Source organism: Vulpes vulpes, chromosome 12 (genome assembly GCF_048418805.1).
Source record: "Vulpes vulpes isolate BD-2025 chromosome 12, VulVul3, whole genome shotgun sequence".
Classification (NCBI taxonomy): Eukaryota; Metazoa; Chordata; class Mammalia; order Carnivora; family Canidae; genus Vulpes; species Vulpes vulpes.
Window position 1 is genome coordinate 155,446,130 of NC_132791.1, and position 13,114 is coordinate 155,459,243.

The 13,114-nt window shown below is 44.3% G+C and overlaps 1 protein-coding gene across 3 annotated transcripts in view; it reads left to right on the plus strand.

Annotated features, from left to right (window-relative positions):
• Nucleotides 1-224: 224 nt before the first annotated feature.
• Nucleotides 225-13,114, plus strand: part of USP24 (ubiquitin specific peptidase 24) — a 137,763-nt gene continuing 124,873 nt past the window's right edge. Inside the window, exon 1 of one of the 3 annotated variants that reach the window (XM_072730826.1) lies at nucleotides 225-677. In XM_072730826.1, the coding sequence (XP_072586927.1) occupies nucleotides 351-677 (327 nt within the window). In that variant the 5' untranslated portion in view covers nucleotides 225-350. The remainder of the gene's footprint in view (nucleotides 678-13,114) is intronic. The other 2 variants (XR_011995997.1, XM_072730825.1) reach the window with 2 other exon arrangements.

Sequence of the window (13,114 nt, forward strand, 5' to 3'; positions counted from 1 at the left end):
CGCCCGTCCTCCGCGAGCCTGGGGCTGCCCGGGCCGCTTCCGGGAGCGGAGGCGCGGCCCCGCGGGCGGAGGAGGCGGGGGAGGCGGGGGAGAGGGAGGGGGAGGAGGCGGGGGAGAGGGAGGCCAACATGGCGGCGCGCAGGGCTGGGCCGGGCCGCCGCCGCGCCTGAGCGCCCCGCCGCCCTCGCTCGGCTCGCGGCGTCCACGCCCGCGCCCAGCCCGGCCCGGCGGCAGCGGAGCGCGCAGGCCGGCAGCGCAGGGGCCCGCTCGGGCGCGGGGGCGGCCCGCCAGGCCCGGGAGCCGCAGCTTCGCCGCCCGCCGGCCGGCGCGGCCCGGAGGAGGCCCGAGCCATGGAGTCGGAGGAGGAGCAGCACATGACCACGCTGCTGTGCATGGGCTTCTCGGACCCCGCCACCATCCGCAGGGCCCTGCGCCTGGCCAAGAACGACATCAACGAGGCCGTGGCGCTGCTCACCAACGAGCGGCCGGGCCTCGACTACGGCGGCTACGAGCCCATGGACAGCGGCGGCGGCCCCAGCCCCGGGCCCGGCGGCGGCTCTCGCGGCGACGGCGGCGGCGGGGACGGCGGCGGCCCCTCCCGCGGCGGGAGCACCGGCGGCGGCGGCGGCGGCGGCTTCGACCCCCCGCCCGCCTACCACGAGGTGGTGGACGCCGAGGTGAGGACGGCGGCTGTGACCCCGCCGTGCGGGCCGGGGCCGGGGGCACACCCCGCGGTGGGCTGCGGGGGCGGGGGCCGCCCGGGAAGCCGCGGGAATGGAGCCCGGGACTCGGCCAGGGCGGAGGTCACCGGGGCGGGGTCGGGGGTGGGGGAGAGCGGCCCCCCCGGGGAGGGGCTGAGTGAGGGCGGAGGTCACCGGGCCGGGGTCAGGTGGGGAGAGCGACCCCGGGGGAGGGGCTGAGTGAGGGCGGAGGTCACCGGGTCGGGGTCAGGTGGGGAGAGCGACCCCGGGGGAGGGGCTGAGTGTGGGCGGAGGTCACCGGGCCGGGGTCAGGTGGGGAGAGGGACCCCTCAGGGGAGGGCCTGAGAGAGAGCGGAGGTCACCGGGCCGGGGTCAAGTGGGGAGAGGGACCCCCCGGGGGAGGGCCTGAGAGAGGGCGGAGGTCACCGGGTCGGGGTCAGGTGGGGAGAGGGACCCTTCAGGGGAGGGCCTGAGAGAGGGCGGAGGTCACCGGGCCGGGGTCAAGTGGGGAGAGGGACCCCCCGGGGGAGGGCCTGAGAGAGGGCGGAGGTCACCGGGTCGGGGTCAGGTGGGGAGAGGGACCCCCCCAGGGGAGGGCCTGAGAGAGGGCGGAGGTCACCGGGTCGGGGTCAGGTGGGGAGAGGGACCCCCGGGGGAGGGGCTGAGTGTGGGCGGAGGTCACAGGGTCGGGGTCAGGTGGGGAGAGGGACCCCCCCAGGAGAGGGCCTGAGTGAGGGCGGAGGTCACCTGGTCGGGGTCAGGTGGGGAGAGGGACCCCCCGGGGGAGGGGCTGAGTGAGGGCGGAGGTCACCAGGCCGAGGTCACCAGGCCGGGGTCGTCGAGGGAGAGGACCCCCTGGGGAGGGGCTGAGTGAGGGCGGAGGTCACCGGGTCGGGGTCAGGTGGGGAGAGGGACCCCCCGGGGGAGGGCCTGAGTGAGGGCGGAGGTCACCAGGCCGGGTCAGCGAGGGAGAGGACCCCCCGGGGAGGGGCTGAGTAGGCCCCGGGAAGCGGGCCAGCGGGTCGGGGTGCGGGTCGGGGTGCGGGTGGGGCCGAGCATGTGCGCTGGGGGAGAGCTGATGCGTTAGCCCGGAGCGGGAGCGTGTGATGCGGAGGGCGCGCGCATCAGGGGTCCCCTGCGCTGGGGGACGCACCAGGTTGGGAGTCCGAGGAAAAGTGGGATGGGCCAGCCCGAGTGCTGGCCTTTGCTGGGGTCAGGGCAGGACTGCTGGGGTTGGGAATGGGGTGTGGGTGTAGTCAAGGACCAGAAACACAGGAGGTTGGGCAGGGTTTAAAAATGAGGGACTGGGCAGCGACCGGGGATGACGGGGATCCATAGGAGGCGGGGGGAGGGGGGGGTGCTACCTGCCAGAAGGTCTGGGGAGGGACCGACGTTAATAAGGCCAGGTGGGGGGCAGCCTGGGTGGCTCAGCGGTTTAGCGCCGGCTTCAGCCCCGGGTGTGATCCTGGAGACCCGGGATCGAGTCCCACATCGGGCTCCCTGCGTGGAGTCTGCTTCTCCCTCTGCTTGTGACTCTGCCTCTCTCTCTGCCTGCCTCTCATGAATAAATAAAATATTTTTTAAAAAGGCCAGGTGGGGATTGGGTCGAGGAGGTTAGAGATCAGAGGCCAGGTCTGGAGCAGGCGCTGAGGAGTCCTGGAATTGGGGGATGAAGCTGGGACCAAGGCTAGGTAGAGGGGGTACCGGTCATAGGCAAGGTGAGAAATGAGGAAAAAGTAGAGGTGACAAGGAATTGCAGTCTTAGTGAGGGTGCTGTGCAGAGGGGCAGGGGTGGGGTGGGAGAGAAACTGGAGGAGTCTGTTAAGGGGAAAGGGCCGTTGAGGCCATTGGGTCTGATCGCAGATCTCAAGTCTGGGTGGAGAAAATCAGGCCTGTTGGGGATGTGAGCAAAGAACTCGGGGAAGAGAAACCTACTTTAGCCAATTTTAAGAAGGATGGGCGAGAAGCGCCAGTGCCTGTGAAATAATTGCTTTGCAGAAAAAAATGGCAGCTCAGATCAAGAATTTTGGTCAGATAGTCATCGGATAGTGCATTTTGGGTGGACAAGTGGAACAGCTTGGCCTGATCCCAGAAGAGCTCAGAGCTCAGATTAGTGGGCTTGTGTTTTTAAATAGAGATAGAAATGTGGATAATTCTTAAGCTAAGCCTTCTGAAATAATTTTTTCTGAATTGTGTTCTATCCTTTTAATTACATGCTTTTGCAACAGCCGCTTGGGCTGAAGTAGCTTGGAAAAAGAAGGTGGCACTTTGGAAAAACGGGTTTCTTTGCAAGATTTCTTAGGTTCCCAGGCTTCCACACACTTGATTGATTGCCCTCAAATTACCCTGTAATTTGGCTGTATCATTGACTAGCGTATGGAAGTAAAGATTGTTATTATTCCTCATTTGGGACAACAATCCCACATAATTAAATAACTGTATTTAAGTCACTTTAAGAAATGAGTTTCTCTTTGCAAGTCCCTGTCACTCCTCTACTTGCTTATTCCGGTTTTGACCCAATTTTGAAATCAGAAGAAAGCTGTTACTTTCTCTGAAGGTATATTGGTGTGTAACTATGAAATTCAGTGTATCCTCTTTTCGTTGAAAAAACTTTTTTTTTTTTGTCACACCTTTTCATTGCTTATAATTGAAAACTCAAATTAAATAATGCTTGGTGGACTCCAGCATTAGCTGTACTGGCCTATAGATTTAAATGCAAAGAGACGGGTCTGGCTTCTTTTCACGTTAATGGCAGGCTGAGGAGTTTGCTTTCAGGTAAAATCCAGAGAATCTATCTTTTTTTTTTTGAAGAATTGTGTCAAGTTTTCATTTCCTCTTGATCTGTGGATTTGGTCTGAGGAGGCTGCACCATTTGCTTTTCAGAGTTCAGGAGGGACTTGTGGCTGAGCCTGCTTTCCCCAGAACCATATTGGCAGGTTACAGGCAGACACCTGACAGGCACACAGTGACTTGGTGAGAACGTTTAACCCAGTTTCTACCTGTAGTTTTACAAATCTGCCTGCGTGCCACCTGTGCAGCTTGCTGGTTGGACATCCTTGCTATAGACATTGGGAAGCTGAGGCTTTTGATCCTGGGAAATAGAACAAGGTGCTAATTGAGCATCTCCACAACATGTCAGGCACTGTATTAGGTGCTTTATACATTCTTCTAACCCTCAGTGATATAGTTCACAACATCACCATTTTAGAGATGGGATTCACTGGTGGCAATCTGGATTTGAACCTGAGCTCCTGACTTCAAGGACACTGTGCTTTTTTACTCTGCTTTACTCATGGTTTTAGATCAGATTCAAGTTAAGATAAGGAAAAATAAAGAAGGGAAAAAGACAATTTTGAGTTGAGGAATGATATGGCAAGCCCCAAATCAAGGCATTAGGAGTAGAATAATGAGTAGAATGAAAGAATTCGATCTTCAGAGTGAAAGACTTTAGAAATTAATAATTTGTTCAGCTCTTTTGTTGAAATAAACAGCCTGACAGGGCCTAAGGGGGAAGTGACTTGTCTACACAGAGCCAGTTAATGGAAGAAATGGGACTAGAACTCAGGCCTTCTCCCTGCATGACCCATGCATTTTCTCCTTTCAGATGAAGGGTCAGGACGGACCAATGGGTTAATGGGGAGGAAGAAAAGGGAAGTGTAACAAACTGGGTGAAGTTTGTCAGTTCTTGTATAATCTACTTGTTTTATTTCTTAAAAAATGAGTATCTGATTTTAAATTATGTAAAGTTATTTTTGATGCATAGGAAATTTTGGTTTTAGTGTCCTCTTCAGGATGTTTGGGAATATACAGATTAAAATATAAATGTTACAAAAGAAAAAGTAACTACATTTATATTTGTCATTTGGGGACAGCCAGTAAACATTCAGTGGCTTCCATGTCCCCTGGTGGGGGGTGGGGGTGGGAATGTGAAGTAATGAATGTGAAGGTTACATTCTAGTGGCTCTCAGTGCAAGCCACTCATTTTACAAGAAGTGATTTCCCAAGATCATGTAAATCAGTTTAGTAATTTGGGCCCATGCTGTAATTAGGGTTTAGTTTAAAAATTAAAGTTTGGAAAATAAAGGCAGTTAATTTCTGGTTCAAAAGAAGCAAGAAGAATGCAGATAAACACTCAAATATCTAAGAGGGGGAAAAAAAAACCTTAAAACACCCAGATACTTAACGGAACACGCAGAATTGCTCAGAAAATCACCTTTTCAGTATCCAATTAAGTGAAGATATTGCTTTGCACATGTTGTGTTTGGTCGTTACTACTGTTGTTGGATAAATGTAATTCATGGTTTCCGTGTCAGGAAGGGACTTTGAGAAGCTATCCAGTTAAGATTTTGAATAGTATTAATTCAAAACCTGTCCAAGCCAGATAAGAGTTGTTCTATTATTTAGGAGAATAAAGTCTCACGGCTGCTCTAAATAACTTATCCAGTTGTTTAATGCCCCACTCCGACTTCACTCTTTCTTACCTGCTGGCCACTGCTAAGGGCTTGCCTCCCTGTTGGGTCCTTCGCAGAGTTGGGAGAATATGTCTCTTAGGCAGTGTGATCCTGTTCGGGGGACCAGTAGAAGTCAGTCAGGTGCTGTTGGGGCATCTTACACAGTTTAACAGTTGTGTAACGTAACTTACTCGCTATTGTCTTATTTGTTAGAAAACACTGAGATGGATTTTTTTTTTAACAAGGAGATTTCAGTTAACAGCTAGAAATACCTTTCCTAGCTGTCTAGTTCTGTGATAATTAATATTCCTACAACTGACATTTAATATTGTGCTCTGTTGGGAACTCTTGTTTTATTCCCATTTTAATATGGACCTTCCTTCCTAAGGTATTTTGTCGTATTTCCAAGATTCCATTGCTTTTTAGTTTTTTTAGAGCCCCAAGGTTGGTCCTGCGGTAATATATCTAACTTTAACTTACCTCATTGCCTTTTTTTCCTTTGATAGTATATGGTAATTATAAATGAAATAGAATTTTAATATCAATACTTATATTAAAGTTTATATTAAAATTCATGTTCTTTTTTTCCTGAAATGTAACAATACTATAGTATACTTGAGTATGGAGTAAATACAAATAAACAAATTTTAGTTAATTATAAGTAATTTGAATACAAGACCTTACAAATCATGGCTTATCATAATTTGATAAATTATAAAGAAAAAAAAGAAGAATCCATGTGAAGATTTTAAAATAAAAAGTAAAATAATTCCAAAAAATCAGTTGAAATTGATGAAATAAAAATAGGGAATCTGCAAGGTTAATTAGCATAGCCTAATTTTTACACCAAGAATTTCTTTATAATCTAGTATATGAATCTCCTTTGGGAATTAGGCCTGTGAGTTCATCCAACAGTTGGATTCTTACCTTGTAACTACCTGGCCATATGTTGTTAAAAATGAGAGTAATCTGGCACAAAGGAAGTACCTTTTGTATGTTGGCGAGTGTACTCTTAGTGAAATCGTGGGTAGTGACAGTTTTATATAGCGTAGTAATGCTATTAGCTTAAAACCAGTTGCAATATTAGAAAAGTAAATGTTTTAATGTTTTAACAATTTGAAGAAAGGATTGCAACTTTAATACAACTTAAATAGCAGACCACGGTATACTACACATTTTTGTGTTTACTGGCCAAATATCATACAACATTGATTTTATTGGAATCTTAAGTATGAAGATGAGAAATTTTTTTTTAAAGGTTTTTAAAATTTATTTATTCATAGAGACACACACACAGAGAGAGGGAGGCAGAGACACAGGCAGAGGAAGAAGCAGGCACCATGCAGAGAGCCTGACGGGGAACTCATCCAGGGTCTCCAGGATCACACCCTAGGCTGCAGGCGGCGCTAGACCGCTGCACCACCAGGGCTGCCCAAGATGAGAATTTTTTTACTTCTAATAGGAACTGTTGTATTTAGAAAGATTTAGCCAAATAGTACTTTTTATATCTGGAGTTCAGTTTTCCAGGAAATTTTTCCCATTTGGAACACCAGAGAGAAATAAGTAAACACGTAAATACATCAGATTGAACCATTTCAAAACATCCCCACACATTTAGTGCATTCACTATATGCGTTTCACTTATTTGTTGTTTTAATTTGGTTTTTTCCCATAGTTCAAATAAATTTTAATATTAGGTTTTCTATCAAATTGTAAGTGGCAGATTAGAAGAGTTTTGTAGCAGTCCCAACACGAGATGATGAGCATTTAGAAAGCATGTTTGACAGTAGTGAGAAGTAACAAGCAAGCAGCTCAGTAGTATGGGGGGGACAGGAAAACTTTGAAAGCAGACTCCACCAGAGCAGGCCAGCCAGTGTGTATAGGGCCATATGAAACAGCTTTGTGTGTCTCACAACCCCGGAGGATGGCTGGTTTTAGTAATGCGGTCCCCAAGAAGAGGTTCCAGTATGCTCTGTTTAAGAAGGATCAGGAATGTGTAGTACAGCTTAGCAAGGTTTTAGTTTTTAAACAAGAGAATGAAATTTAAGAAGAAGGTTGGGCGCATTAAGCTGTAAGCTTCAGGTACCTGAGAAATTCAGACGCAAAGGGCTTTTCTGAAGATTTTGGATTGCTCAGGCGCTGCCAAGAAAGTTGTGCTTCGTTTTCAAAAGGGTAAATGTTTTATCTCACCTTCCTTCTGGGGAGTTTTAGTTTCTATTTTAGGTTTGTAATTCTCATTCTCATTATTATAGGAATTTTTGTTGCTTAATGGAACATTTTTAAAATCACAATCAAACATTTGTTAATTAGCATATTAGCGGTGGGAGGCATTACTTATTACTTGTTGTTGATAATCTCTATGGTGAGTTTTTGGCAAGTATTTGGTACCCTTTTTGATTTTATGATAGGTTAATGAGTTCACTTCTTTCCAGAGTTGTAAACCTAGCTTCCATTATTGGTGCCTTATATTTTTTATTTGTGTAAGGGAAGTGGAATCTACTTGTTTTTTCTTTTTTTTTTTTTAACCTACTTGTTTTAATGGTTAACTTTAAGTTGGTTAATGGAACATGTAACCATAGATTTGGTTTATTTTTATTTGTTCTGAAAAGAAGAGCTACACACAATTAAGTCAAAATTTTATTCTGATAACCGTTTCCAGAAATTGAAATGCTGCAGCCATGAGACAGAGGTCTGTAGAATCTTCTCCTAGGACTGAGTTAAAGATTTGATTTTCCTCTTACAGATAATCTATTTGGTGGCCCCCCGCCCCCAAAGTCTTCTCACTTCTAAAGATGAGCTTCTGGGCAGCCCTGGTGGCGCAGCGGTTTGGCGCCGCCTGCAGCCTGGGGTGTGATCCTGGAGACCCTGGATCGAGGCCCACATCGGGCTCCCTGCATGGAGCCTGCTTCTCCCTCTGCTGTATCTCTGCCTCTATCTCTCTGTGTCTATGAATGAATAAATAAAATCTTAAAAAATAAAATAAAAACCTTTAAAAAAAATTAAAAAATGTTCCAGCCCCTAGTTTGCTTTCCGGTGGTATCTCACCCAGTTATTTGTGTTACGAAATTTGGTTGACACTATTTGAGATGCTTTTGCTTAAGTTTAAGGTATTTATGTTAGAAATATCTCATTAAAAAACCCAACAACGTTGTGAACAACATGGTACATTCTTGATCAGTAGGTTTCCAAAATGATTTCTGAAATTAGAATCTTTTTCAGAAAAACTTATTGGTCAGACATTCTGTTGCCAAGACTTTTCGATTTCTGCTTTGTGTGCTTTTAGAATCTAGCTTTTTATAAACTGGTCAGCAATTTAAAAAAAAATTTTTTTTTTTCCCCTTTTCACTTCTCACCCCTGTGTTGTCAATTTTGGTGGAAAATTGCTTTTTGAAACCTGTAGTTTGAAATCTACAGTGAAGCATTTTGGTAACAATTTAAGATATATTCCAGATCTTAGAAAATATGAGGGTATTCCACGCTGCAGATGGCAACATCATCTACCAATTGTTTAATTTATTCTGGATTCTTTATTTTCTTTTCTTATCAAATACCCTATTTATTCTGACCTAAGTGTCTCTCCTGCCCCTTCTGCTTGTCCCCACTGTTACTGCGCTGACTTTATTCACGTACCTTTCTTTTCTCTGTGCTGTTCACTGGCACCAGAATGATCTCTATAATGCAAACTCTAAAAACACAGCATAACTTTGCTCAAAAGTGTTTGGTGTTTCCTCGTTTTCTGTAGGTAAAACCCAAAAAAGTCTTTTCTTTCAAGATCTCTATACTTACCCATCTGGTCTTATCTCCCTTGCAGTTCAGGGGCCATCTCTTGGCCCAGTCTCACCCTCAAACCCAGTTTCCATCTGCCTGCTAACACCAATTCATTCTTCAAGGTAAGTTCCTATGCCCTATCTCTAAGGTAAAAGCAAAGCGGTGATCTTACTTTAGTTAAAAAAGATGTGTATCTGTCTTTCCATTAGGCCTGAGGAACAGGATTCTTTTTATCTCTATGACTCTGGTACCTCAGCTCACAGTATCTGATTGGATAGAGAGACAACTGAATGGATGGGAAGAAAATTTTAAATAAAAAGTCAAATGATATTTGAAAGAGTATTGCACCAGTGGTTTGAGGGGGTGGTACATTTTGTTTAGGGTTCTTTTGCCTGCTAATTACTTTATCATTGGGCAAGTCAGTTTGCTCCTGAGTCTCCGTTTTTTCATCTATAAAATTGGAGGTCTTGGACTATACATACCTATAGCTAATTTTTATTCATTCATTCATTGACGACTTTGAGAAGTTAAAAGCTGTGAGGCCTCAGAAAATATACACACTTTAAATTTTTTTCTTAAGATTTTATTTATTCATGAGAGACAGAGAGGCAGAGACATAGGCAGAGGGAAAAGCAGGCTTCATGCAGGGAGCCTGATGTGGGACTTGATCCTGCGACTCCAGGATCATGCCCTGAGCCTGAGCCGAAGGCAGCGCTAAACTGCTGAGACACCCGGCCGCCCACACACTTGATTTTTAAAGTAAGCTGGTGCTGAAGTATTAATGCTATTATTTTTGGGTGATGGGACTATAGGTGATTCTGTTTCAATTTTTTTCATTTTTAATGAACTTCTAAAAAGTATATAAACTTTATTTTAAAAGACCAACGAAACTGTGGTGTTTATTAAAATGAAAGTAGCTTTAAAAAAAAAGACTGGGACGCCTGGGTGACTCAGTGGTTGAGTGTCTGCCTTTGGCTCCGGGTGTGATCCGGGAGTCCCAAGATCGAGTCCCACATCAGGCTCCCTGCATGAAGCCTGCTTTTCCCTCTGCCTGTGTCTGCCTCTCTGTCTCTCATGAATAAATAAATAAAGTCTTAAAAAAAAAAAAAAGACTATTTCACAAGTCTTAGGAAAATTTTGCCTAGACTCCAGAATTATTTTAAAACTTTGCTATTGAGGAAAATTAAATATTAAAAAGATTTAATTTGTGTTTTATCTAACTGAAATATAGAAAAAGGATGCTACTTCCCAGCATATCATTGGAACAATTTTCTTTTAATCTAGAATTCATATTTGATTATCTACTTATTAGAGTTTCCATTTATTTCTAGTTATAAAAAAACTATGGCCTGGAAGAAGTGATTCAGTAGGACTATACAAATTTGAGTCAGAGGTTAATCTTTAATGGAGTTTCTGTTCATTTGCTTTTCCTGCACTTCTTTTGTGCATGCTCTCCCCTGCCCTGGAGTATCTCAGAGCATCTTGCCTTGTTAATTGGTTTGAGGATATTCTTTTGGATGACTTCAGTGTGTTTTAATTGGCCTTTAGATTACCTGCCAGCTTGTAAAGACTCTCAAAGGTCTGTGACTATATTTTGACAACAGCTGTCTTTAGGGCGGAAGGGTTTTTGTTTGTTTGGCTTTGCCAAAGGTATGGAATAGAGGTGCACATCTGGCCAGTGTGGCCTTTGCTTGTGCCTGTTTGCTGCGACCTTAGCAGTGTTTCTCAGGGTTGTCGGGCTCTTGATAGGCTCCAGACCCAATCTCATCCATTGTTTCCAAGAAGCATGCCACTCATTTGACTTTTTCTGTCATTTACATATACTTTAACATACAGTACTCTTTCATGCCTTTTTGCACATTTTTAAGAGGGTGGGATGGCTATTTCTGGTATTCTTATTAAATGGAAAATAATTAAAGAATTCTCAGAATAAAAACTCTAGATTTATATGAAATAATGATACAGTTCAAATTCCAATGGTAAAAACCAACATTAAACTAAAAATGTTAGAGCAACAGAATGGTTATTCTCAAAACAGCCCTTCTTTCAGTAGGTTTTTATTGAGCACTGATTGTGTGCTAGGCACTGAGCCTTCTAAGTGTTGGGAATGTAATGATGAACCAATTGCATATAGTCCCCTCTCTATTATAGTTTCAAGGTTGTTAGATTTCTTGTGCTCTAAATGTAATAACTTGTGATGTTCTAATTCAGAAATTAGAGGCTTTCAAGAGTTGTGGGTTAAGTGTGAAAGAGCTGACATCTATCAAAAGCATTTGAATAGTGCCTCAAGAATTTTTTGTGATGTTACTTGATTTATGATGGTATCCATTGCCAGGAAACCAAGTGGTATTTTCTCAAGTGATACTTCTTTAGCACCATGGAATGTACAGAATTTGTACTTATATACTTGTTGGACTTTTAATATTAGTACTTGTTTCTCTCAACTAGTACTCTTCTGAGAATGGTTCTAATTATTTCAGTCAGATGCTGTTACTTTTTGTCCTAAAATCATGAATATGTATGTTTTTCCCAGAAACGAGAAATTACTCTAGGAACTGGTCTGATTTCAGGCTTAAACATCCCTTGTGATTGTTGACAATACTATTTTAAAGCTAGAGCAGTGTGGTTGGTTTTAGAAAGACTGAGGATGGGAGAAATAGTAGTAACTCTGTAATGAAAACTTGTCTGGGATTAGTAACCTAAGGAATCTTTAGTTTATTATTAGTATTTTGGGTTTTATGGTCAGTTTCTTTTTTTTTTTTTTTTAAGATTTTATTTATTTATTCATAGACACAGAGAGAAAGAGGCAGAGACACAGGCAGAGGGAGAAGCAGGCTCCATGCAGGGAGCCCTGATGTGGGACTCGATCCTGGGACCCCAGGATCATACCCCAGGCTGCAGGCAGCACCAAACCGCTGCGCCACCGGGGCTGCCTTTATGGTCAGTTTCATGCTGGAGTAGACTGTCTTTGCTAAAATAATACTGTAAAAGTATTTGTGATTTTCATTTTGTAAGACTTTTCATGACATTTGCTTCTTTTGAAATGTTTAGGTGAGTTATATAGTAGCACACATTATCCTGTATTTCATTAGTTTGTACATCATGTTTGTTTTTGAGAAAATGGCAGTTATCTACTGAGCAGTTGGTACTATCAGTGTTGAAATTATGCCAGGCCTAAATAAACACACACACACACACACACACACACACACACACACACACAATATATATATAAAATTTGTACCATAAAACACTTGATTCGTGTTATGTGTACGGATGGATATACTGACATCTATAGAGAACAACAAGGAGGTCCTGTTTGCTGTTCATTACTTTGACATTTTTGTGGTTAGAGTATAACACATACCTGTGGTAGAGAAATTCCAAGCATTTGTTAAGGGGGGCGGGGATCAAAGATGGGGATCAGTGCAGAATTACCAAGGATTCACTCAGTTCATACAATAATATGGGAAACTAATATCAAGAATACTTAGCAAGATACACTTTTATATATAAAACAGAAGAATGATCTGTAGAACTGAGACTATTTCCTGCTTTTCCCTCTCCCTATTCCACGAAACAAAATTGAAAGTTGTGAATTTAAAGATTAAAATGGAAGATTTGTTCAGAGCTGGAAGGGACAGTGGGGAATCTTGTGGTATTAAATCTTGTCAGTTTAGGGATGAGGACCTTGACCCTGAATTATTAGCACAGTCAGTAGGGGCCTTGCCTTCTGCCTCTCAAGGTGTGTTTGGAGTTCTTCACCACACTTTCTGACATTGAGGAAGTCAGACTGCAGTAATCTAATAAATCCTTCCTGATAAACTCACTATATTTGAAGCACTACCATTTCCTCTGTTAGACATTAGTTTGGGTTAATTGGGCAAAGTTGACATTTGATCCATTTTTTTCTCCTCAAAGTATTTATCTTTCTCATTCAGTATTCTTCAATGTCCACAGGTACTGATGTTTATAAAAGGTAGTAAGGGTTAAGGACAGGAAAGTTAAGCAAGTGCTGTCACTTGTGAAGGTGTGTTTCAGTCTGTCTGCTTAGCATCTTGGTACAGCTGACAAAGATTAGTGAGCTCCTGGGTCTACCCACAGTTGCACCCATGCGTTAGATACTTCAAAATAAGCTTAATAGTCAGTGTGCAAACCTCTTGAAATAGTATACTGCCTAATTTGCCTTTTTTA